This window comes from Chelonoidis abingdonii, chromosome 6, assembly GCF_003597395.2.
Source record: "Chelonoidis abingdonii isolate Lonesome George chromosome 6, CheloAbing_2.0, whole genome shotgun sequence".
Lineage (NCBI taxonomy): Eukaryota > Metazoa > Chordata > Testudines > Testudinidae > Chelonoidis > Chelonoidis abingdonii.
The window spans coordinates 71,566,027-71,591,871 of record NC_133774.1 but is presented as its reverse complement, the minus strand read 5'-3'; the positions used below and the strand labels follow the sequence as shown (position 1 = coordinate 71,591,871).

At 37.9% G+C, this 25,845-nt stretch overlaps 1 protein-coding gene across 1 annotated transcript; it reads right to left on the bottom strand.

The window, feature by feature from the left end:
- Positions 1 to 331: 331 nt before the first annotated feature.
- Positions 332 to 25,438, bottom strand: SLC25A46 (solute carrier family 25 member 46). Its single transcript, XM_032770076.2, has 8 exons — positions 25,061 to 25,438; positions 21,969 to 22,011; positions 19,919 to 19,976; positions 19,203 to 19,280; positions 18,249 to 18,349; positions 12,107 to 12,163; positions 10,787 to 10,844; positions 332 to 2,897 (listed from the first exon to the last, which is right to left on the bottom strand). The coding sequence occupies exons 1-8, from the start codon at positions 25,320 to 25,322 to the stop codon at positions 2,319 to 2,321; spliced, it is 1,236 nt and encodes a 411-aa protein (XP_032625967.1). The 5' UTR covers positions 25,323 to 25,438; the 3' UTR covers positions 332 to 2,318.
- Between the last annotated feature and the right edge of the window lie 407 nt (positions 25,439 to 25,845).

The following is a 25,845-nucleotide window of genomic DNA, read 5'->3' as shown; positions in this document are numbered from 1 at the left end:
TTTTTTTTTTTTTTGTTAGAATACTTTTCTAGGAGTAAAACCAACACTTTCTGACTGAGATGAGTCATTTGTGTTCTTATCAGCTATGCAAATACAATATTTAGGGCTGGTTGGTGAAAATTTAAATGTATCATCACCACAATTATTGGATTAATTTACTTCAATACAGCTTTTGGGTGTTCAGCACCTTTGAAAGTCAGGCTACTTTTATTTAGGTACCTAAATATGAGACATTTTTAGTTCTTTAGTTTTTAAGATATAATGGCCAGTCTTTGATACACATTTTAAAAAGATGTACATAATTCACAAAGACTGGAATGTTTGAGCAGTGTTGCTGTCTTGAGTTTTATTGAGATTTTTCAATTTGTAGAATACTTTTAAAAAAGGAATCTTGAAGTATTACAGCACTTTTAAAATACATCTATAAATGGAAAGCCTACAAGACACAGCTCTGATTTATGTACTACATTTTTGGTATCTCTTTGGTAAATTACTTTTTCCAAATTCTTACGTTGTATTTCTATGTTATCTGATTGCTCCCATTATATACACTAAACTTGCGGAAAAAAGAATATTCAAAAGAAAGGGTCAGGTCCCAAGTTTACTATACTTTCCATTTTAACACTTATGTGCTTAAAATACATAGAAATAAGTTTAACTGTAAGCAAGGCCAAATTATTTTCAAAACATGTCAATTCATAAGTCATTGCAGTTGAGTCAAAGCTGTTCATAGTTCTGCCATGACTACTTTCCATAAATAAAAACTACTGTACATTTAAGATTGATCAATTAAATACACATCAATTTACTATATTCACACAGATATATACAAAGACATCTACCACAAAAGTTAATTTATAAGAAAGGCAATAACCTTTCATATTGTTTAAAAGTGATTTTCTTTTAACATGCTCATCTGGTTTACTTGTTAAAACATCTCTTTTTAAACATCTTCATGAAACCTATGTTGGAAACCAAGCAACAAATTAACAATTCAGAACAATCAAAACTTTTTCAAGACTGAAAATCTTGGTTTGGACGTTGGGGGAAGGGAGGAGGAAAAATAAATGTCAGTCATCATCAAACATTACATATTAATTGTGAAACAGAGTTGAATACTACCCATCAAATATTTAATCCACCAAACACATTTTTAAGGACTTAAGTGCAAAATCATAAGTGGAGGCTTTCTTAAGTAGATTGCTGCTCTACAGAAGACAAAGGACCCTGAAGACCAAATCTTTGTGTTTGCCTCTCTCTCTCAGGCAGTGCAATCTAACAGAGTAACTGAAGAAGATAAAGAGCAGTTAATCTTTTTATGCTTTCAGAGTATTATTGAACATGGATACTAAAATCATCTCTCATGATTATTCTTTTACGCAAAAATACCTTGGAAAACAACTCTCAAATTGTGGTTATGGTTGGAAATTTGACTTTAAAAATGGCACTTTTATATCTATCAGCTAATTATGTGCATATTTACTTTATTCAAGTCATAATTTTTAGCTACCATTTACCCTGTAACACTCATGGACCTGAAGAAGAGAGCTACCTAGTGTATTCTAGTTCACCTTGCACATATCGAGACGACAAAGTTCTTATTACAAAATAATTTGCTATGGGCGATGTACAAAGCATAAAACATTTAGTTTATATTTCCCCCTAGATGTATGTTGCAGCAGTGAAAGTCTTATTTTCTCAGTTTACAGATACAATGTGGAGAAAAAATGTGGAAGAACAAGATTTTTTTTTTTTTAAGTTACCATTCTGACCTAACCACATTAACAGTAAAGGTTAAAACAGGTTTATGAAAGACCAGTAAATCCTCATATATCTTGCATATTAGTTCTGAATCCAAACCCCTTTATTTATCAGAAGAAATTAATTGCCAAAGATGACGATGACTATTTGTCCTTTAGTCATATAGCGCATGTGAACAGTGCCATTACAAATGCCATTTTCCATGTCAGTCTACAGGTAGATGCAAAGGTTATCTATACTGAAATGAGATAAGTCATATATATCCTCTATATGAATTTGCCTATTTTAAATTATGATTCTCTTCCACATAATATTTCACATTTCAAGATATTCAAATTCCAGCAATAGTCCTTGTTTTAATTTTATGGAGTACTTCTTAAAAAGGACATTTTGAAATTCAAATTCCAGTTTTCAAATGAACACTTCAGATTGCAAAAAGAGAAACCACTACTACAGATTCTCATCTTTTAGATTTCATTTTCCTATCCATCTTTTTACCATAATTCATTAAGTGACCAGATCATGTCCCCAATGCTAATCAATATATGAATGTACTTTTAAGCAACATTTTGAAGCAGCATGGAGTAAATAATTTTAGTGAGCTGTAAAACAGCCACATGCAGTGTATACTGTACAACAACAGCTCCAAACCCTTTATAAAAACCCAGCATTCCTTCTTCCTGCTTTATAGTATTGATGCAGTCTCTCATTCCCTCGTACTGAGTATTGATTGGAAGCACTTCATAGCCAAGGTCTGTATTGTCAATTATTGTGCGTGTTCCCTGAATATGAAGTCGGTGTAAAACTGTCTCCAGTGGGTAAATCATGACATCAGCACAAAGGCTGGCGGCAAAGCTAGCTATAAGTTCTGGAAAATAAGCATCCAACATACTCTGCACAGAATTGGAGCTCTCTGTTGGAAGGCTCTGGGAATTCTCCCTTTTTAGGACAAGCAGCACAAACTTCTGGATGATGGAACTGATGATGTAATGAAGAACTCCATGTAGAACAGTGGGAAATGTCAAGGCCATAAGGGGGAGGAGCCGTTTGCTATGGGGCACTCCCATGCCAATCACTCTGCCAATCCCTTCTTTCACACAGTCCAAAATTCCAGGATTATCTCGAATGATTTCACTCTACAACCAAAATGAAATAGTTAAAATTACTATCTGTCTGGCTTGTCTGGGAAATAGTGTAGACAGTAATTAAAGCAGTATTTTCTCACCTTTCAAGGACAGTTAAATATAAATATAAGAACAACCATACTAGATCAGACCAAACGTCCATCTAGCTCAGGATGCTGTCTTTCGACAGTTGCCAAGACCAGGTGCCCCAGAGAGAATAAACAGAACAGGCAATCAAAGCTGTCACCCATTCCCACCTTCTGGCAAAACAGAGGCAAGAGACACCATCCCTGGCCATCCTGGCTAATAGCCATTGAGGGACCTATCCTCCATGAACTTACCTAGTTCTTTTTTGAACCCTGATGTAGTCTTGGCCTTCACAACATCCTCTGGCAAATAGTTCCACAGGTTAACTGTGCATTTTGTGAAGAAATACTTCCTTTTGTTTGTTTTAAAGCTGCTATTAATTTCATTTGGTAATCCCTAGTTCTTGCGTTATGAGAAGTAAACAACACTTATTTACTTTCTCCACACCAGTCATGATTTTATAGACCTCTGTCATATCCCCCCTTAGTCATCTCTTTTCCAAGCTGACAAGTCCTGGTCTTACTAATCTCTCCTCATATGGCAACCATTCCACACCCCCAATTATTTTTCTTGCCCTTTTCCAATTCCTCTTTTTTTTTTTTGAGATAGGGCGACCACATCTGCATGCAGTATTCAAGATGTGGGTGTACCATGGATTTATATAGGGCAGTTATTCCCAAATGGGGGTTCGCGAAATGTTAGAGGGTTCTTGGGAAAAAAAAATCCCTAATGGCAGACAGAGCTGTCCTTAAGGACCCCAGGGCTAGCAGCCCGGAGTCCCTGAACTTCCAAGAGCTAAGCAGATCAAAGCAAGCATATCGATCACACTGAGATTTAAACTTCAAGACTCCTTATAAGAAATGCAGAGGGAGGTGAATATTTTTTGCTGTTTTTAAAATTAAATAGGCAGCTAGTGTTGTTCTTAAAATTATTATGAAGAACAAGTTTAAGTTTTGTTGTAATGAGCGTTGTTTGTCTGGACTGTTCAAGACCTGAATGCTTGTGTAGGAGGAACTCTGAGTTGGCTTCTTAAATCCCTTCATGCTGTTTCACCTCTGATAATCCTTGATGAAACCTACGAGCCTTGTATTATAACAGGCTTATTCTAAGTGATACAAGCGACGAAAGTGAGATCTTGGAAGAGTGTTGCCGTTTTCATAATGTAATAAAAATACTGTCATGATAAATAAATAAATAAATAATAATAATACACTGTGTGTAATCAGCATATCCTAAAAAACAATTTTATATTTCCAAGATCACTGCTTTTCTAATTTACACTCAGGTAAAGGAGAAAATCCCAGGAAATATTGATTTTCAGGAGGGGGTTTGTGAGACTTGACATTTTAGTGAAAGGGGTTCACGAGCTATTAAAGTTTAGGAACCACTGATATAGAGGCAATATGATATTTTCAGTTTTATTATCTATCCTTTTCTTAATGATTCCCAACATTCTGTTTGCTTTTTTGACTGCCGCTGCACATTGGGTGGAGTGGTTACTATACGTGCACATACATAATGATACTATAACTCTGATTTATTGAATTGGATCAAATCTGTATATTACAGAATGTAAACTATTTTTTACATAAAACTCTTAAAAATATCAATTTACAATTACCTGTTTTGTTTCTAAGTACCTTAATCCACCAAAACTAAGTATGTACAGTAGTCAGTGTATTCAGAAAGTGTTATTTCATAGCACAGAATCCGGAAACATTTAACTGTATGAAAACAAGGATATTCTATTTAAAAACCTGAAGGACAAATGCAATTTATTTGGAATTTCTTTACTTTTAAGATAAAATGTGAGTCTTTGTTATGTCATCTATTTTTAATTTGTATCAGTTAAAAGTGAAGAGCAAATCCAGACATAACCTTAACTACAAAAATTCAGATAAGTGAGTCTAAAGATTTAGTAAGGGTTATGGTAAGTATAACAGACTTACAACTATGTATGTTGTAATAATTATGGTGGTGTCTTTCATTCAATTCTTGATGCTAAAATAGTGCTCTTCTCACCCATGCTGCCATCCATAAAAAAACCACAAGGATCATCTTAAGTTATTATTTTCATATTTATTTATTCATATTATTTTTTCAAATCATCCTATTATATTCCTAGATAGTCCTGATAAGCCAAAAGCACTGGCTTCCTTTCTGATTACATGTAGTACTTTATACCATACTGAGCCCAATCTTGGAACCATTATAACTTCAGTGGGAGTTAAGCATGAATAAGTCTTATATGAATGGGGCCATGTACTTGTGGACAGGCAGCACGTTAAGATTTAAAAACTTTTTTTTTTTTGTAAATCTCAGTATACTGCCTACCCACCAGAAAATTAAAAACAAAGGGGAGGTTGCATGGGTAAGTATACCTGTATGCCAGAATACTTTTAGGGTAGTTTGTCAAATGTAGTCCACCAACCTTGATGTGTTGGATTTAGCATTAAGTATACTATAATATAGGCTTTTAAAATTAAATAATTTTAATAGATCTTTTACGTACGATCTTTCAATAAACAGCACAAGACAGATTTTGGTACATGTTTTCTTTTATCTTCCTATCCTTCTCAAATGTAAAATCATGTTATCTTGCTGCGCACAAATCACTGAGGTTTTTTAAAATCATCTTTTGGTATATTGATTTTCTTCCCCCAGACATACTCTTTGTGTGCACAATAGTGACAAACAATCCAAGGTATGCACAGTTTTATTTTGGCAACATTTTGAAAGCTGAAACATTTAAGATCAAGAAATAGCTTAAGGGCTAAATTAATTGCAAAACACAATGCTGACATATAAAACAGACATTTATAAGGCCTTATAGCTTGCCTATGAGTCAGACTCTCCCATAGTGCTTCACGGTTATGCTAAGAAGAGGAAAAATACCAACTTGTTTTCTCTGATAATTCTACAAGAATTAAGAAAAAAATATTTTTAGTGATCTACTAACCACAAGTACCAGTTGCTTGAGCTAGCAAAATATGATGTAACCGCCAAAAAGACGTGAGGAAATAACAGATGTCTGATTAGGAGGTTGGAAATTTATAAAATATATGGAAAATATTAAAAATAAGATATTTCTCTATATGAAAAAAGGAAGTAATGAGAATGAAACTATAAATAATTCTAGTATAAGCGTATCAGCTTTTAAGCAAACAATGTAACCAGACAATATACAAATCAAACTGTCATGGGCTGCAGGACTGGTTTCATAGATCTGGGTAAAGAATATATTTGTTATGAACTAACGATTGTTTAATAACCTCACTCAAGATGAGTTATCGGAGTTTTATTACTGAGTAAATTCAAACCTGTGAAAATACAATTTATTAATTATTAGTGACACCTAATTAACAAACTTAGAAGTTTCCATTTAAAACAGATTATTGGTTTACAGGCCTTGTGATCTAGATAATCTAGAAGAGGTAATATTTAAAATACATGAAAAAACTTGTATGACTCAATATGGCACTATACCTGCCCAATGCACTCTTTTCCAAAAACATGCAAAAATAAAAATGTTAAAAATTTTAAATTGAATATTTTCTACAGGAGGTAGAGGTAGTATGTAAGTAAGCACTGCCTAGTAGTTCTGATATTAAATTTTAAAAAAAACCATAGAACACACATGCACAATTTGAGAATTTTATGTTTTGAAAAATGCAAATACCATATTTTCCTTTATTTGTAAAGCAAGGAAAACAGAATATTAAAATGAAAAGTATCTGCTATAATAGCAAGATAAGCACAATGGAGACATCTAGCGTAAATAAACTACGAAAGTAAATTTCAAGTTATCAGGAAAGGCTTTGTTTTAATAAATAGTTGAAACAGCTTCCTCTTACAATGGAAATTTTACATTTCTTAAAAGGAATAGTAGACACTTCATGTAAAAAGAATCTAAACATTGTTCATTTTTAAGGTTATGATTTAGTCACAGAGGTCGTAGAAGTCACGGAAGCTCCTAGTCACCATGCAGCTGCGCTGTTGAAGGCACTGTGGGCATCCACAGATACCCATTTTGTCACAGATTTTTACTAAAAGTCAGGGACAGGTCTCAGCTTCTGTGAATTTTTCTTTATTGCCCGTGACCTGTCTACGACTTTTACTAAAAATACCAGTGACAAAATCTTAGCTTTCTTCATTTTGTCATGCAAAATTGACTCTAGTGCTTCAAAACTACAGACTCAATTTTATGTCAAGTGTGCCACCATGTGGTTTAAGGTGGAAAAGACCAAAAAGTGTCAAGATGACAAAAAATTTCTCCAGCTCATAGATTATCCATCTTTAAGACAGGCAAGCACAGCCATTTTACGTGCAGAACTATAGTGACAATAACAGGTGAGCAGCATGATTCTTGCAAGAACGCTTGCTGTGTAAAAAACAAATCCTCAAAAGCTAGTATTAAAAGTTATCAGTAGCAAGATATTTTACCTTAAACACTTAACAATTCTCAGCTGCCACCAATGCACCTCTTATAAAGAACCATACCAAAGGGGAGCTCATGTTAATGTTTTTTTTTCCAGGACACATCCCAACTCTCCCTGATTCAGAGTAAAAAACTGAAAAGTTCATTATCATTTCAGTGTTACTACTCATAGGAAAACTGGCTTACATTAGTGTTTCCAGTAACCAGGGCAGACATTTTAACATATTGTGTGTTAAGGGACTATGCTCTGAGATACTCAGACATGCACAGTTAAATAGGCTGAGTCATCAATAAACTTGCAGAGAGACACTCGATCCCAACTCCTGACAAAAATCCCACTGAAATAAACTAAAGGCAATCCATATCAGAGAATTAATTATCCTCTGAAACTACAATAATACACAATGTGCCAATGCTTGCAGTTCATGATGTGCAAGTTTCACTCTTCCTTGTGATGCTCACTGAAAAACACCCTCCCCCAATGACAAGAGTTTTAATGATGAAAGGCGCTGGTGTAGACAGTGCTTTGTTGGTGGGAGATGCTCTCCCGGTAACAAAGGTACCGCCCCTAGCTGTCATCAGGAGAGCTTTCTCCTGGCAACAAAGAGCATCTACACTGTGCACCTTACAATGGTGCACCTTACAATGGTGCACCTGTTGTGTCACAGCTGCACCGTTGTAAGGTAAGCCATGTAGACATAGCCCAAGATAGGATTCATACATGACACAGAGGTATCCCACACTGTCACAGTCCTCTCTTTGGAACTCAACCATGCCAGTCCCAAACTAACTAGAGGAACTGAAAGCATGAGTATTCCACCAGGAACTGACATCACTGTCTCTACAACGTTCTCTAGCTCAAGGGGAGAAAAACAAGAGCTGGGAGTTAAAACTACTTCTCCTATGTGGCAGAGCATCAATTGCTCTTGTACAAAGGAATCGCTGAGATGCCTGTCCATCTTAAACATATGTAAAAATATACCAAAGTATTAACTATAGAGTGCCTTTATAATGCAAACTATAGTTAAGATTAGAATGTACATTAGAACCTAATCTCCCTTTTGCTGTTGCTCACAACTATAAAATAGTTTAGATTGAAATTTCCTGTGCCTGACTTTAAAACTTAGACACAAACAAGTTGAGAAAAATCACAGCAGCCATATAAATTATGAAAGCATAAAAAAATTCTGAAAGTTCTGATAATACATTTTGTGCTTGACATTTTAAACTAAAAACTTCACGCTTGGTTGGTTACATTGATCTTACTGTGATTTATATTTCGAACCAAGTTTAAAGAAAATTGTTACAAAGGTTATCAAATGTTGCCAAACCGTGGCTTTGGTGTACTTTAAGTAGGGCAGAGTTTCAAAGACGATGACCTTGCACTCCAAACTATTTTGTCTCAGTGCCCAGGATTTAAGTTGTGAGAAGCAGGGAAAGCAAGAGCATTCCAGGTGAACATAAATGCTACGATGTGGCTGCAGGAGGAGGTGTCGTCTTGGAAACAGTCATGTCCTTTTAGGCCTTTATGTGCTTTAGAGAGAATCATTTATGCCTTGATTTATACCAGGAAGGGACAAGCTAGTGCACAAGAACTTGCTGCCAGGTATTGTATGCTTGCAATGACCTGCCCTGCTAATAAGACAGTACCAGTATATGGCACTAGCTAAAGCTTTCAAATGGTCTTCAAGGATAGATCCAAGTAAAACACATTACAATAGTCCAGACTGGGAGTGACAAAGACGTAAATAACTATGGGGAAGTTCATATCTGAATGGGACAACTGGAGGCTAGATCAGAGGTGGGCAAACTATGGCCTGCAGGCCACATCCGGCCTGCAGGACCCTCCTGCCCAGCCCCGGAGCTCCTGTCCCGGAAGGTTGGCTCCCAGCCCTCCTGCTGTTCCCCTTCCCCCGCAGCCTCAGCTCGATGCACCACAAGAGCAAGGTTCTGGGCGGTAGGGCTCTTGCAGAGCCGCGGCCTGTCCTGGCGCTCTAGGCAGTGCAGTTATAGTGCCGCCAGTCACCGGTGCTCCACGCAGCGCGGTAAGCGTGAGGGGGGTTAGATGGGGCAGGAGTCCCAGGGGGGGCCATCGGGGACAAAAAACAGGGGGCAGAGCCATGCCTGGTTGTTTGTGGAGGCACAGCCTCCCCTAACTGGCCTTCCATACAGTTTCAGAAACCTGATGTGCCCCTCAGGCCAAAAAGTTTGCCCACCCCTTGGCTAGATTAATATATTCCTGAGTCACTGCTGTCATCTGGGAGTCCAAGAGCACCAATGGATCTACAAAGGTCAAAACTGAGTAACTGTAAGACTGACTCTGCAAAACACTTCCCCCCTTGGTCTGTTCTAATTTTTACCTTCCTAGCGTACTGTGAGGCTCATTCATTTTGATTGAGGGCAGGTATTTTAAGAGATGTCTGGTGGCTGGGAAAGTGTTTGCTCAGTAATTTAAAATTTGTGAATTGGGTTTGCTGGGCAAATCACACTTGCATTTGTAATGATTTTGTTTGTTTGTTTTTTTGTTTGTTTTTTAAGTTTACTAGCATCTAGGCCCACCGGAGAGGTTTTTTAAGGAACTTGAAGAAAAGGGCCTCCGAGGAGCAGTCTTGAAATTGGGTAAGATGATAGCCTAGAAGAAGGATCCTTGGAACTCCCTACACCTCTAGAGGGAAAAGGGTTGGGGAAACAGCCGAAGAGACTGGAGTTCACATTCTGCACTGAATAACCTAAGATGACTTCAGGGGAGAAGAACCACTTTTGCCCAGACAGAGAGATGGAACTGCCCAGCTAAGAGGTGAGGAAAAAGGCTGTGTGTTAATTTGTGTTGTCTCAGCCCTGAGAAGTGGGTTTTGTTGCCTGATCCTGGCCTCACTGGTGTCTTCTGGGAGTGGGCACTGCAGAGAAAGAGACTGCCACTTGACATAGAGTAAAGGTTATTAGCATTTACTAATTGTGCTTCTTGAGTCAGATTGGATTCCTATCTGCTTCTCTGAAACAGTAAAAGTCTCAGAGGAACTTTTAAATTTTTTTGGTTAAATACTAAGTTAAAAAGTTAGACTGAGCTCGCAGAGATCTATTAATGATATGCAGGCCAATACTCTGCGTCTTGGCAAGTACTCTGTCTAGTGTGTCAATGAATGAAGCTGAGTGTTTTTTTTAAAACTAAATATATGACTAGTGGTTTAGAAAAAGGTAAATAGAGCTAAAAAGGAAAACCAAAACTTCAATAGCACTGTACAGAAACTCCTAGTAATGTAAATCAAAATCTACTGAGAAGAGAGTCAAATACTGAGTTCTCTATATAAATTCTTATTTGTAAACAGAAGAACAGCATATCTTTTTATACGTAATAGACATATAGATGGAAAATTACCTGCACAGTTTCAACCAGGCTTGCTGAATAAAAAGGCATTGCTACCACATAGGTTAGGCTGCAGGAATTAATAAAAAGGTTAATATTTTGTTTATGAATTATATTACTAAAATATCAATATTCTCAGACATAGGATACATTGAGTCATTGAAATTCTCATATTTATACAATTATGAAGCCATGCCCAAGGGAAACTAGTTACATGATACTAAACTATAGTTGAATTTCTACTTCAATTTTAAGCAAGTCAAAATAAAGTTCAGTCAGAAGTTCTGCAAGTAATCAAATTCTTGATAATATACAATTTTAGCTTTATGTGGCCAATTCAGAAGATAAGTTGTACAGAAATCAAAATTGAATCACTAGTTTCTGATCCCTTAAATCAGCGGGGCTCTATGTGGGTGAACACAACTGAGCACACAGAACTTGCAGGATCAGAGACTAAATAGATTGTATTATATAATTAAGGTAATTATGAAATTGTATTTTTGAATGGCCACAAATAACCATAAGCCACAGATCAGATTAGGAACTTTAAAAAGGAATAATTAAATTCCTACAGTGTTCTGTGTGTTTCTTACAGTACATCTACACTGCACACAACTTTCAGCGGCATGTATAGTACATACACTATATGCCTCCCTCCCTAACAGTCATACATAGTGTTGTATAAGGTGAGGCACTGCTTGTGTGAGCAGAGTAAGGACATGCCTGAACCCTGTGGATATGTACCTGGGTATATACCATACTCACCCAAGCAGCGCCTCCCTGTCCTGCTGCTTCCACCGTAGCGAAAGACTCTGGCTGCACGGACAAGCTCCAGCAGCTCCCCACACCAGAGCTTTCCACTGGTATGCAGCACTACTCAGCAGTATGGATACAGACTGCTTTTTAATGTTGCGTGTAGCTACACACACCCTACAAGCCGCTGCCAGTGGTGTGCAGCGAAGATGTAGCCTTACACTGTTTATTTGGGACCATCCATACACAATCTGAATTTCTCATTTGCAGCTAAGAACATCTTTTCAAAATCCACAAAACTATCATCATCATCCTGGCAAATTTCAAAGGGACACAGCCTCCTTGCAGACTGAATGCCACCTGGATTGATCTCTACCTAGGTCCTTAAGGTAGTTTAGCTGAATATTCAGTTTACGTACAGCACTGGTGATCTTATTACACCACTGAAACTTTTGGTAACCACATGTTTGCTGGCTCTGTAGTGGTATTCTTTGGTCTTCTATCTTAAGAAGATGTGTTTATATATACACACCTCTTATCATAAGAGTATTCTCAGATTTTAGCAAGAGCCATACTTACCTTTTCAGTAGAAGGTGTCCTCCTATTTGTCTGAGACTCCATTTATGTGAAAGTTCCCTAAAAGTTAAAGCAGAATTTACCTGTAAAATGCAAGGACAGAAAACCCCAAGCATTTATTTCACCACTCTCACAGTATTTTAAAACATCAGTTTGCTAATTAGGGTCTACGCATGTCCTCCACAACAGCTAATGGAAAGATCATGCTTAGCTTGTATAAATTATATATTTTTAATTCGATATTTTTATAGAATAGACTTTAAGGTCAGAAGGGACCATTATGATCTAGTCTGACCTCCTGCATAACGCAGGTCACAGAATCTCACTCACCCACCCACTCCTGTATCAAACCTGTGTCTGAACCATTGAAGTTCTCAAATCATGGTTTAAAGACTTCAAGGCGCAGAGAATCTTCCAGCAAGTGACCCAGGCCCCACGCTGCAGAGGAAGGCAAAAAACCCCAGGGCTTCTGCCAATCTGCCCTGGAGGAAAATTCCTTCCCGACTCCAAATACGGTGATTAGCTAAACCCTGAGCATGTGGGCAAGACTCCCCAGCCAGACACCCAGGAAAGAATTCTGTGTAGTAACTCAGATCCCACCCCATCTAACATCCCATCACAAGCCATTGGGCATATTTACCACTAGTAGTCAAAGACGAATTAATTGCCAAAAATAGGCTACCCTGTTATACCATCCCCTCCATAAACTTGTCAATGTTGATTTACAGCTCAATTGAGCCTTTATACTAGATTTGGTACATCATTTTGCTACCTAGAATGGTACATTATAACTATACAAATTTATTTAAGCAATTATATAGTTTCATTTCAGATTCTTATTAATTTGTATATTTTTAGTATGTTAGCAAATGGTGAGTGATATATGTTATGCTTATAAGCAGCACACGGGATCTTTTTCAGGGAAAAAGGCAATATGCCGCATTTATTGATAATACAGTAGTCAGCATATACTTTTCAGTTACACATACACACCATGCATACACAGTCCTCCCAGTTGATATTTATAGTTACCAGTACAGAGTCTAGATCAATCTAATGGCCAGCTAGAATGGTCGCAGAGGGGAGCCAGGCTCTGTCGGGTGTGATCCGATGCTCCTGGAATTGTGGCAAGATGAACCCAAAGTCCCATGGTCAAGCACCCTGTTCTTATAATCTTTTTTTCTCTGTTGAAGTCTATGAATTTTACTGTTAGTTTGTGACCACTCACTCCTTAATTGGTGTTATCTTTTGATGTTAAGATTCCAAAACACCTCCAAGAGGGTCATCCTGTTCTGGTTTTGATTTAGTCAATTGTTTTGTCTTTAGGGGTGCAAGCCTCCACCTCAGGGTCCTTAATCTGCCCTTCCTTAATTATGGATGCTCATTGATGGGTCTCTGGTGTCGTTAAGTCTCTCTTCTTGTTCCTTGACCATCTGGCTATAACAATGGCCTTCACATCTTATTTTTTTCTGATGCACGTATTTCTCACTCACACACAGTTTTTTACAGAGACCTTTAAAGGTATACAGCAGTTTTAATGCTGAGCAAGAAAAGCATTGTAAATTAAACCTTACTAAATTTTGTAATCAAAACAGTTCACATTGTGGCCTGGGCCTTCAACATTCCTCTAATCTCCTTAACATTGACAATAAAAGATCCTGTCTCTTACTTACTAAACCTTAAAACAAAGAAATATATATTTAACTAGAGTGAGATTCTATGATTCTATGTTTTAATGGCTATATTAATCAACGAGAATGCACTTCTGTTTAGAAAATAACTGAAGTACAAAAGGTAAGTTGATTAAAATCAATGATTTAAAATGAGGCTTTCCACTTGTGATTTAAATCAATCCGCTCGATTCAAATTACTGTATTGAAGAGAACTCAACTTGTGTTTCAGTCTAGCAGACAAAGTCATAACAGGATTAAACATCTGGAAACTGAAACTAGACATTCAGAAACCGTCAATAAGGTGCATGCTTTTAACAGTTAGGTAATTAACCATTAAAATAATGTAAACAGAGATGTAGTGTATTTCCCATCACTTGAAGTTTTTACAAGTCTTAAAATCTAGCTCAACCAGAAGTTACAGGCATGGTGCAGAAACTACTACGTGAAATACAACAGCACATATTACGCACAAAGTCAGATCAGATGATCATAAGGCACCTTCCAACCTTAGGAATCTATGACCCACCCACTCCCACTAAATCAAGAATTAAAAAAAAAAAAAAAAACAGATTCTGAGCTACCCGAAATCAACAACAGATGAGATCCTATCTAGCCAATGTCAATCACTGACGGCTCTTAACATCAAGGCTTGCACCTGAAGCATGCTATATGTTATTTAAATTAGACTGAAGAAACTCTAAAATGAGACTGATGGGAACCAAAAATAAATACTCTTGGATTGCCCTGCCTACTGTGTCAAAAAGCTACATTTCCCCACACTCTCTAATAGACCTTTCAAGGATCTGCCCTTCTTGATTTTACAAGGGCATAATCCCTTTTCCTGCATGCTCCAGTAATTTTAACTTTCCCCTGAAGACCTAGACTTTATGCATCAGTTTAGATCTGGATGCTGAATCTGTGTGAACAAGTCTTCTGCCTTGGTACACTTTGACAATATGCTTTTTCCCTTTTACCGGTCTCTCTGTGTTAAGAGAACTGGTGGAAGTGTATATTTCAACAACTTACTCCACAGGAATAAAGAGACCAGTGCGATCACACACTCATGAACTATGAACAATATGCAAGAGGTAGTTCTACCCGCACGCTACTGTCAACATGAAGATGTGAAAGCAAAATGGAACTAGCATTCCAAGGAATAAACCATGAGGGTCATCCTGATTCTGGGGACAAAACAATAAACTTTGGGAATATAAAGAGAAGGCAAAGAGACACTTTTTTGTTCTTCACCGAGGAAGCAAAAAGGATAATGCTTTTTGCGTTCATGAAAGAGGGATCCCAGCCTGGCTTGTCTGGGAAATAGTGTAGACACAGACAGTAAACAAAACAGTAATTTTTCACCTTTCAAGGACAGTTAAATATAAATATAACAACCACCATATTGGATCAGACCAAAGGTCTATCCAGCTCAGTATGCTGTCTTTTGACAGTTGCCAAGGCCAGGTCCCCCAGGGGGAATGAACAGAAAAGGTAATTATCAAGAGATCCATACCCTGTCACCCATCTCCAGCTTCTGGCAAAACAGAGGCTAGGGACACCATCCCTGCCCATCCTGGCTAATAGCCATTGATAGACATATCCTCCATGAATTTATCTAGTTCTTTTTTGAATCCCATTGTATTCTTAGCCTTCACTACCTCCTCTGGCAAGGAGTTCCACAGGTTGACTGTGCGTTGTGTGAAGAAATACTTCCTTCTATTGGTTTTAAACCTTCTGCCTAGTAATTTCATTTCTCTGCTCCCTCACAATGATTTAAAATAAATTAATTTTACTTATATCATAATTTTTAAAAATAATCCCATTTCAAATGAAATCTTAAATTTAATACAAATATTGTAAGGCCTAAACTACTTATAATCACATAAAACACTGATATAAAAAAAATAAATATACTGAATCCATAAGTCGCTATGAAAAACTGAGTTGACGGCTGCTTTTCTATATAAAGACAGAATTGAGGGGAAAACATCTAACTTCTGAGGTCAGGCTAGGTCTACACTGGGGCGGGGGTTGACCTAATATACGCAACTTCAGCTATGCGAATAGCGTAGCTGAAGTTGGCGTATCTTAGGCTGATTTACCTGGCCGTGAGGATGGCGGCGAGTCGACCATGGCCTCTCCCCCATCAACTCCGCTTTTGCCTCTCGCTGCGGTGGAGTTTCGGAGTAGACAGCAGAGTGATCGGGGATCCATTTTATTGCATCTACACTATTCGGGATAAATCGATCCCCCACAGATCGATCACATAGCCATACCCTAAGTAACTTGAGAGACTGCCTCATTTTCAAGAGACTTAGAAGAATAGGAACTTAAGTTCTAGTCACTTTCACAAAGGTGAATTTGAAAATTTTCCCAGGATGACCTGAAATAATCAGCTTACTTCACTGACTAAAGTTAATCCCTCTGTTTAATAAATCATTTAGTTGTAAGCGTGAAACATGTTTGATAAGATAAGTTGTACGTATCTAAAACATTTAAGGTTGTTTCATTTATTAAAAATTAGGGCCGCCAAGCCATTAATTGTGTGATTAAACAATAATACAAATACCATTTATTTAAATATTTTTGGATGTTTTCTACATTTTCAAATATTGATTTCTATTACACCACAGAATACAAAGTGTACAGTGTTCACTTTATTTTTTATTAAATATTTGCACTGTAAAAAACAAAGGGTATTTTTCAATTCACCTAATACAAGTACTGTAGTGCAATTGCTTTATTATGAAAGTTGAACTTACAAATGTAGAATTGTGTAAAAAAAACTGCATTCAAAAATAAAAATGTAAAACTTTAGAGCCTACAAGTCCACTCAGTCCTACTTCAGCCAATAGTTCAGACAAATAAGTTTGTCTTTTCCACCATTCCAGAGGACATGTGTCCATGCTGATGATGGGTTCTGCTTGATAACGATCCAAAGCAGTGCAGACCGATGCATGTTCATGTTCATCATCTGAGTCAGATGCCACCAGCAGAAGGTTGATTTTCTTTTTTGGTAGTTCGAGTTATGCAGTTTCCGCACTGGAGTGTTGCTCTTTTAAGACTTCTGAAAGCATGCTCCACACCTTGCCTCCCGCAGATTTTGGATGGCAGGTCAGATTCTTAAACCTTGAGTCGAGTGATGTAGCTATTTTTAGAAATGTTACATTGGTACCTTCTCTGGTGTTTTGTCAAATCTGCTGTGAAAGTGTTCTTAAAACGAACATGTGTCAGGTCATCATCCGAGACTGCTATAACATGAAATATATCGCAGAATGTGGGTAAAACAGAAGAGGAGACAAAATTTTCCCCCAAAGAGTTCAGTCACAAATTTAATTATTGCTTTTTTTTTTTTTTTTTAAACAAGCAACATCAGCATGGAAGCATGTCCCCCGGAATAGTGGCCAAGCATGAAGGGGCATACGAATGGTTAGCATATCTGACACGTAAATACCTTGCAACATCAGCTACAAAAGTGCCATGTAAATTCCTGTTCTCACTTTCAGGTGACATTGTAAACAAGAAGCAGGCAGCAGTATTTCCCATAAATGTAAACAAACTTGTTTGTCTTAGTGATTGGCTGAACAAGAAGTAGGACTGAGTGGACTTGTAGGCGCTGAAGTTTTACACTGTTTTGTTTTTGAGTGCAGTTATGTAACAAAAAAAATCTGTATTTGTAAATTACACTTTCACGATAGATTGCACTACAGTACTTGTATGAGGTGACTGAAAAGTATTCATCTTTTTACAGTGCAAATATTTGTAATAAAAAATATGATGTGTGCACTGTACATTTTGTATTCTGTGCTGTAATAGAAATCAATATACTTGAAAATGCAGAAAAACATCCAAAAATATTTAATACATTTCAATTAGTCTATTATTTAATGGTATGATTAATCACGATTAATTTTTTGAGTTAACTGTGATTGACAGCCCTAACAAAAATACAATATATCACTGTTTAATTAAATTCTAGTTGCCATTCTAATGCAGCTTGACACAAATGACGAGAAAAAGTTAAATATGTAGTAATTAAGCATTATATCATTCATCATTTTGAACACACTAAAAACGTATAGGTAATAAGAATCTGAACGTATTAAGCGACACAATTGTTTAAATAAATGTATACAGTTATACAGTCTGGTTTAAAGAAGTTTAGTTGTAAATCAACATGCTTTAATGGTTATATCAATCAATGGAATGAACCTTTCTTTAGAAAATAACTGAAGTACAAATGGAAAAGTTGATTAAAATCAAGGATTTAAAAGGAGGCTTTCCAGTTAGTTATTTAAATTTCCTTGATTTAAATCAATCCATGGACTGAAACTACCTAGGGAATATCTGGCTACCATAACAGAATAAAACTTTTAAATAACTGCATATTTTTAATACTTTCCATGGTATTCAGTAACAAATGTTAACGTTCAACTTGTTAAATACCACAAAAAAAATAAATGAAAGTGTGATACCTTGGCAAAGGTGTAAATTCACTGATGATGCCTTCTGTTCCAAGGGTTATGCCCTGAACTATGAAAGTGCTCCCCATTCCTTTCCAAAGAGCTTTTGGACCCTGTAATTTAACATTTCCAGTTAGATTCAGTAACATGAAAATTGGTGATCCTACAATTTTATTAAAAGTGTGAAATGTATTAACACACTAGAAAGAGGTCCAAATTGAACACTGGATCTGAACGTTCCCAAATTAATGGAATTTAGGCCTTGATCCAAACAAGGATCATCTCTAAATACTTTTCATATCAATAACACTTTCCATCAGATAACCTGAAAGAGCTTTACAAGCATTAATACATTAAGCCTCTCAACAATAGTTTTGGTATGCATTATCTCTACATTTCCGTTGGGCAAAATGAAGTATAGAAAGGCTAAGTGATTTACCCCAAATCACCCAGCCTGTCCTCTGCAAACCCAGAACTACATTCCCTTCTTTTAACCAGTCTTGGATTTTAGACACAAAACCATCATTCTATTGTATTAACATGGATAATTATGTTGAATTTTATAGTGAATTCAGAGTGCAGTAGTTTTCCAAAATTTAAAAAGTCACTATTTAACTTGAAATATTCTTTTTATCTACATAAATATCTAATATTTTTTGGAATCCTGCTGAATTCTTGGCCTCAGTGACGTTTTTTTCTGTGTGTGCGTAAAAGCATACACACACGTTTTTTTCCAGTAAATATTAAGCACAGGGAAATAAAGGACTACAGAAAGTGAAGTTCTTTATTAAACTCTTTTTAGTAATGAATAAATATAAAACTTAGAAAAATATTTTCGTAATGCTCAGCTAGCGTCTTAAAATATTTAGAGATGAAAAACATTTCTGTTTCAATAAATACATATGCCACAACTGTATCTACATAATTTTGTTTTATGTAATGCTATAGAGGGCTCAAAATACTGACCTGGGTCTTATTGATGCTGTACATAATATTGACAATAGTAAATGGAGTGAGATGATAATTCCGGGCGTGATAATTAACCTGTTAAAATATACATGTATGTATATAAAATAAAATGCTGGAATATAAACAATTGTTGTTAAAACACTTAGATGATCAATTTCACTTAAATGTTACAATTCAGACAGCAAGATCATCTAAACAAGGACTGTTTTTCTGAGGCACCTGGAACATTCTTCGTCACTAAAACATTAATAATACTTTTTAAAATCTTCACTGCCACTTAAAGGACATAGATCAAAATTCACTGGCAAATTTAGGTGTTTAAAGAAAGGTTTGAAAAAAAAATCTTAAAACAAAGAAACAATTTCCTTTTTTAAAAACAAAGCCCAATGGAAAGTTATTTGTAAACAAACACCAAAACGTTCTACTAGTGCATGAGAACCTGACGACAATTTCATTAGTAACCACTTAGACATTATTTTTCTTTACTTTACGTTAATTATCCAAACTAAAAAGACAGCATGAAAAGTGAAAGTAAATTAGATCAACATTTTAATTTAAGTGCTAAAAGTTACATAAGAAAGTTTGTTTGTAAAAACTTTGTTACCTGCCAGTGTCTACTTAGAAGTCTTAAGCTTCCTTATAACTCTACAATCATAATATATACAAGGTCTGAAACGAGATTACATTCAATGGCAGAATTTAAAAAGATGTACCTGACATTGGCGACGTAGAACAATGCAAGGATGTGCCAAAACATTTTCTGTAAATAGACTTTAAAAGAGGAATGTATTTAGAAGTAGTGAAAATAAACTGAAACCTATTAATAGCTGATATTTTTCTTCAGCAGCAAATTAATATTAGGTTTACAATATTTGGGGAATACACAAAACTATGTCTCAATGTTAGTCCATATCCTGCCAGCAGGTATTTTTGGAGAGTGAACCAAATACTTTCCAACAGCCCAAAAGGTCAGATGCTCAGAAACCGATCACCCACTCCCTAGGGGTACAGTTGTACAAAAATTAATGCTCACACACTCCCCCTGTTAATATGAGGAAATAAGCAGAGACACAAAGTGAGTCACCCATGACCGCAGAGCTGGTCAGTGGCAGAACTAGAATTAAAAGCTCCCAAATCCCAGTTTTACAGTCATTCCTCTACACCACAGAGCCTCTCAAAGAAAGGCCTTCTTCTATGTGTCTGCTAGGTCCCTTCAGTATATTAACAGAGGTTGATATGTATGAAGGGGTTCAACAGTTGACCCCAAAACCTCATTCACCAGGCACCTTGAAAAATCTATTGCATTTGACATGGACTTGGAGAGACATCACAATATGTGTTATGAGAACAGAATTAATCAGTATATATTAAGGTCCACCATTTTCTCAACAAAAACAATATATATTTCCATACATAAGGATAGCAGCTTTGGATAGTTTTGCCACCCTAATATTACTGCTCTGGCATGCTTTGACATTGTTCTTGGTGATATTTGCGCCAGTTTAGGGAGGATTAAAACTACCTGGAAACATTCATCTGAGTGACTGACGCACAAGCACTCTTCCCAGAAGCATTTCAGAATTCTCAGATGTCTCTCCATATTTAACTGCAGATTCTCAGTGACACCCCTCTCTCCTACTCAGGAGTCAACACTGTCTTGATTTTAGAATCATCTCCTCTAGATTCCTTCCTCTGATTACCCACAATAAAATTTGAAGATGTTTCTCCAAAATAGAGGTGAGTGGAAAATTACATCTTTAACTGTAACTAGTCAGTCATCAGGTCCATATATCTCTTGGGCTATTTCTCTCTCCAGTTAATCTATGCAGCATGAATTTTAAACTGAGGAAGACTCAGTCTTTTGTTTTGTTTGAACAAGATCCCAAGTTGCTAAATAGCACAGGCATGCCGATATTCTTCAGAGGTTCCTTGCACTAAAAGCAGACTTCAGCAGAAGTATAGCTATGTTTTCATACTTTGCTCATTACCATACTATTTAATAGCCTTAAGATATATAGGTCTAACTCATTGGGGGTCAACTTTGGTTAATATGAAAATCTCTGCAGTTCATGGGATCCATGGTAATGGCTTCAAGCATCCTTTGCCATTACATTTGAAGATACCGGCCAGAGGCTATGAGTTGGAGAGAAGACTGCTGAAAAAGCTAATACTGTAGTTATAATGAACATTTCTTGATTGGTTTCATTCAGTGCCAACAGCAGTAAATCTAATGGCTCCATGTGCACTCATTCTTGTAAATCATCCTTTATTTAGACTCAGACAAAATGTAAGAAATACAGCACACACTATCTAGTTTACAGTATATATTATTCTTCTGTCATTATCTAATCAATATTTTAAGTATTGTTTTGAGGTTTAAAATTCAAGAACACTTTGCCAATGCAATTTCAACTAGTTCCACTCTACCAACACTATTGCTTTCTAAAGTCCAAACATGTAGGAGTATTTTTTGTTGATGTTTGCTTCATGCAAAACATATTGTAGCAACTTATATGTTCCGAGGTTTCCAAAATTCCTGCCCTATATAGATTTTTTAATCAAGCCCATCACTGTAGTAACTGAAAGAGCTGCAGTACCCTAGCTTGAGAAAGAAGGTAAGAGAAAACAATTAACTTTGTGCTAGATTTTTAAACTCAGTTAAAGCCATATTGTAATTTGAACTCAGGGAGCATGATGGACTACAAAATGTAAAAGCCATAATTATCAGTGAAAAATATGTTTTACACAGAACAAAATTCTTACCTGGCAAGGCCAATACCAAAGCCTACAAATCTATTCAACTGCTCTGAAAGAAAAAACAACAGAAGATTATGTAGCACTGATATTTACTGCAGAACAGTGAGGAAAGAAATAACTGTAATACAGAGTACCAAAGTAACCCATTTTATAGCTTGCTCATGTCAACAAATTCTAAGCACTGCACCAGAGTGTACAAAGTATAATACTTTTGGGATAGTTTTGCCAACTCAGCAAAAGTAAAATATAATTGTCTACCAAAGACTACTTGCATGTGAAGTGCTTGGTTTATAAAAATTTGTTGGAGCTCAAATACAAGTAACTTATTTGCCTTAAACTGTCTACATGAGGAAAAGAGGGACTGGGTGCCTAATGGAACTGGGAACAATTTGACTGACATCTGGGAAAACAAACTGACCCAAATCTATAATGGCCAAAACATGTTCAACAGCATGTGTGACGTGAATATGGTCTCAGTCCACTTCTTAACGGACAAATGTCAGTACTATGATGCCACAACAAGAACCGGCAGTACAGAATCAAAAGGCACAGAGAGTGAACCTTTTACTTCTAGAAGTCCCCGCCACATCAATGTTGGGGCATATTGGTAAAAAGGCATCACAGGGAAAGTTGCATCACTGCTACCAAGCCATACTTAAAGCTTGTCTCCACTTTCCGGAGAATCGATGTGCAGCGATCAATCAACAGGGGGTCGAGTTAGCGGGTCTAGTGAAGACCCACCAAATCAATTGCCAATTGCTCTACCCGCAAATCCAGTACTCCATTGAAACGAGAAGCATAAAGTAAATGGACAGGAGAATTTCTCCCGTCGACCCAGTGCAGTGTAGACACCACAAAAGGTCAACCTAAACCACACTGACTCCAGCTATGTTATTCATGTAGCTGGAGTTGCATAACTTAGGTCGACTGAGTCCTGTAATGTAGACCTGCTCTTGGTTTGCTAAAGCATTGTGTCTAGTACTGTCAAATGGGAACTTTTTCCTAACACTAAATTCAATTTAAACCTTGTGATAGTAGGACACACAAATGTTAGTACTGTTAAATGCACAACCAAAAATTTACATTAATTTCTTCAGAAAGAGGGGAGATTGAAATTCTGGACAAGTGTTTTGAATTTTTTCAAATATTTATCTGATGACCGAAAATATAGAACTAATTGATTATAATGATTCCCTGGAATAGCAAGCTGCCTAGTATGTTTTGATCAACAGCTTCCCAGTTAAGACTTACAACTATGGAGTGACTACATTCAGTCCTAAGGATTATTTGGTTTTCATTATATGCCTGATTTTGATCCTCATTTTCTCAAAACTGAAAATCTTTTCCATCTGAACTTTCGTACATGTGCTCTTTAGCCAGCAAAGAATTTATATGGAAAGTTTCAGGTTAGATGAGTTTATGAAACAGAATTTGAGAAGTTAAACAACATGCCTAGCTGTATTTCCAAAAGCTTGGTCTAAAAACCTTCAAATTTGTTTTATAAAATAACCCCCGAAGAGATCACATCACAGGACTTTTTTTGATAAAGCTGAGCGCAAAATTTTGTAGATATTAACAACAGATTTTTCAATGATACATCCAATCCAAGAAGACTTCATGAGTTTTGCCAAAAGACCAGTGGGGGATTAAGTTTCCTTCAGCCTAAATTTTCAAACCTGGATGCCTAAAGTTAGGATCCTAAATCTGTATTTAAGTTCCTAGATAAAAGTAGCCTGATTTTCAAAGGTGCTGAGTGCCTACAGTCCTGAATGAAGTCAAGTTGCAGACATTCAGCGCTGTTGAAAATCAGGCACTTTTATACATGAGCTTAGATATGAATTTAGAAGCCTAACTTTAGGGATGTAGATTTGAAAAGCTCAATTCACTAATCTCTTTCCACCTGTAGAATGTTAACCAACCATTAGTCACAATGTTAACCAACCATTAGTCTTTCTTTCCTGAGGGGGAGTCTTCCAAACAAGAGGCAGATTCCGCTGCTGGTTGTGTGCCATGATCCCCAGCTGCCAATTGCTCTCACCCAAGACATCAACAGTCAGAACACAAAAAGATTTCTTACTCATTGCAGTAAGCACTTTCTCTCTGCCTCTACAACTTACAAGACAGAGATAAGAACTTTTGCTCTTGGCCCTACAGATACTTATTCTTTGCTTCAGTGGCTCTTCCAGTAGAGTTATCAAGGTAGATATGTCAGGGCTCCTCCCAACAGTATCTCAGGCAAGAGCTTTCCAGCCCAATCCTCTATGGAGAGACTAGAATCCTTCATTTGCCAGCTGAGATGAATGTCTCCTGCAAGCACCCTTGGATCCTTAGGAGACTCCAGTGAATAAACTTGCACATACCACCCATAGAGCAGAAACAGCTCTCTCCAGCTGTGTGTCTGAGAGTCCAAGACACTGAACCTTCTTTCACAAACAGCCATGTTTCACCAAGCCCCCTCAGAAGGGGGATGCTATGCTTCTCCTCCAGCAGTAGCACATCCTCACCCTCCTCATCCCTCGTCACTGAATTATTTTTCAAAGTCTTATCAAAAGATTGGAGAAAGAGGTAATAGGAAATAAGGCAAAGAGCGATCCTGCTGTCTCATAAATCTAATTTTTACCCCCCTCCCCTCATCCAGAGCTGTGGGGCTCAGGCTTTGGTCTCCCGGGTCATGTAGAAATGTTTGTTGTCACAAGGGTGTCATGGTGCAATGAAGTTTGAGAATTCTTGGATTAGACCATAAACTCTTTGGGGAAGGAACTCATTTATACTATGTGACACTGATACCTTTGGGTGCTGATCCTGTAACATCATAACAGGAGCTGTGATGTGGGGAATCCCCTGCCTCCTAGAACAATGGGCAGGTGGATTATTTTATATCCACTTTCCTTTACTTGGGACTGTTGTTAAACCAGAAAACACACACACAGAACCAGAGACACACCCTAATAAAGGTCAATTTCTACCTCTATTGTTCCTATGCTCCCTTCGGCACCCCTCGCCCTGTGCTGCCCCCTGAGCCCAGCACCGCCCCCTCTCTGTGCCCTCTGCCAGCATCGCCCCGCTATCTCAGCCCGTCCCAGCCGGGCTCCCCTTACCGGAGCTGGTGCCGGCGCCCGCAGGGTACAGCTCGTCGTTGAGGCCAACTCCGCCGAGGGGGGTTCCGGCAGGGCCGGCCCCGTACTGCGGGGTCCTCTCTCCCCAGTGCAGGTTGCGGCTGCCCGGGATGTCGGGGGGGCTGGAGACCCAGTGACTCAGGTCCGAGGAGGAGCTGTAGGGCTTGGCCCCAGGGCCCGGCTCCTCCCGGCCACCCCCCCTGTAGCCCAACCCATCGAAGCCCTCAGGGCGCCGCGGCTGCATTCGGAAGCGCGACGAGGGCGCGGGCGGCTGCAAACTGCCGCGAACAACAGCGACCAAGCAGCCCGGTTGTGCTGCCGCCGCCCAGTATCTACTTCCGGTTCGGAACCGGAAACCGACGCCCTGCAGCCAGGCAGCAGCGACTGAGAGTCACATGATCATGGAGCGGTCTGATAGGCCGCTAGGCATCTCTGACGCGGCCGTCCGCAGCTCTGGTGTCCTACTGGTCTCGTCGGGGCGGGGAATAGGTTGGATTGAGTGGGTGGGTCTGTGCCTGCGCTCTGGGCTGTCTTGGGGGCGGTGTCACAGTCTCTCTGCCCCCCACAGGGGCTCGGGAAGGCAGGAGAGGCGTTGTGCGTGCTTGGGAGTGAGCTCCAACTCGGGCACCAGTGGAGACAGGCAAAGGGAGATTTGCAGCGGTTGTGCTCACCCTCTTTTCCAGCAGATTTAAATTCAGCTGTGCTTCCTCTTCCCCAGCTGGGGTTTGTTGCCGTGTAGCTGATCACTGTGGCTCAATCTCAGACCT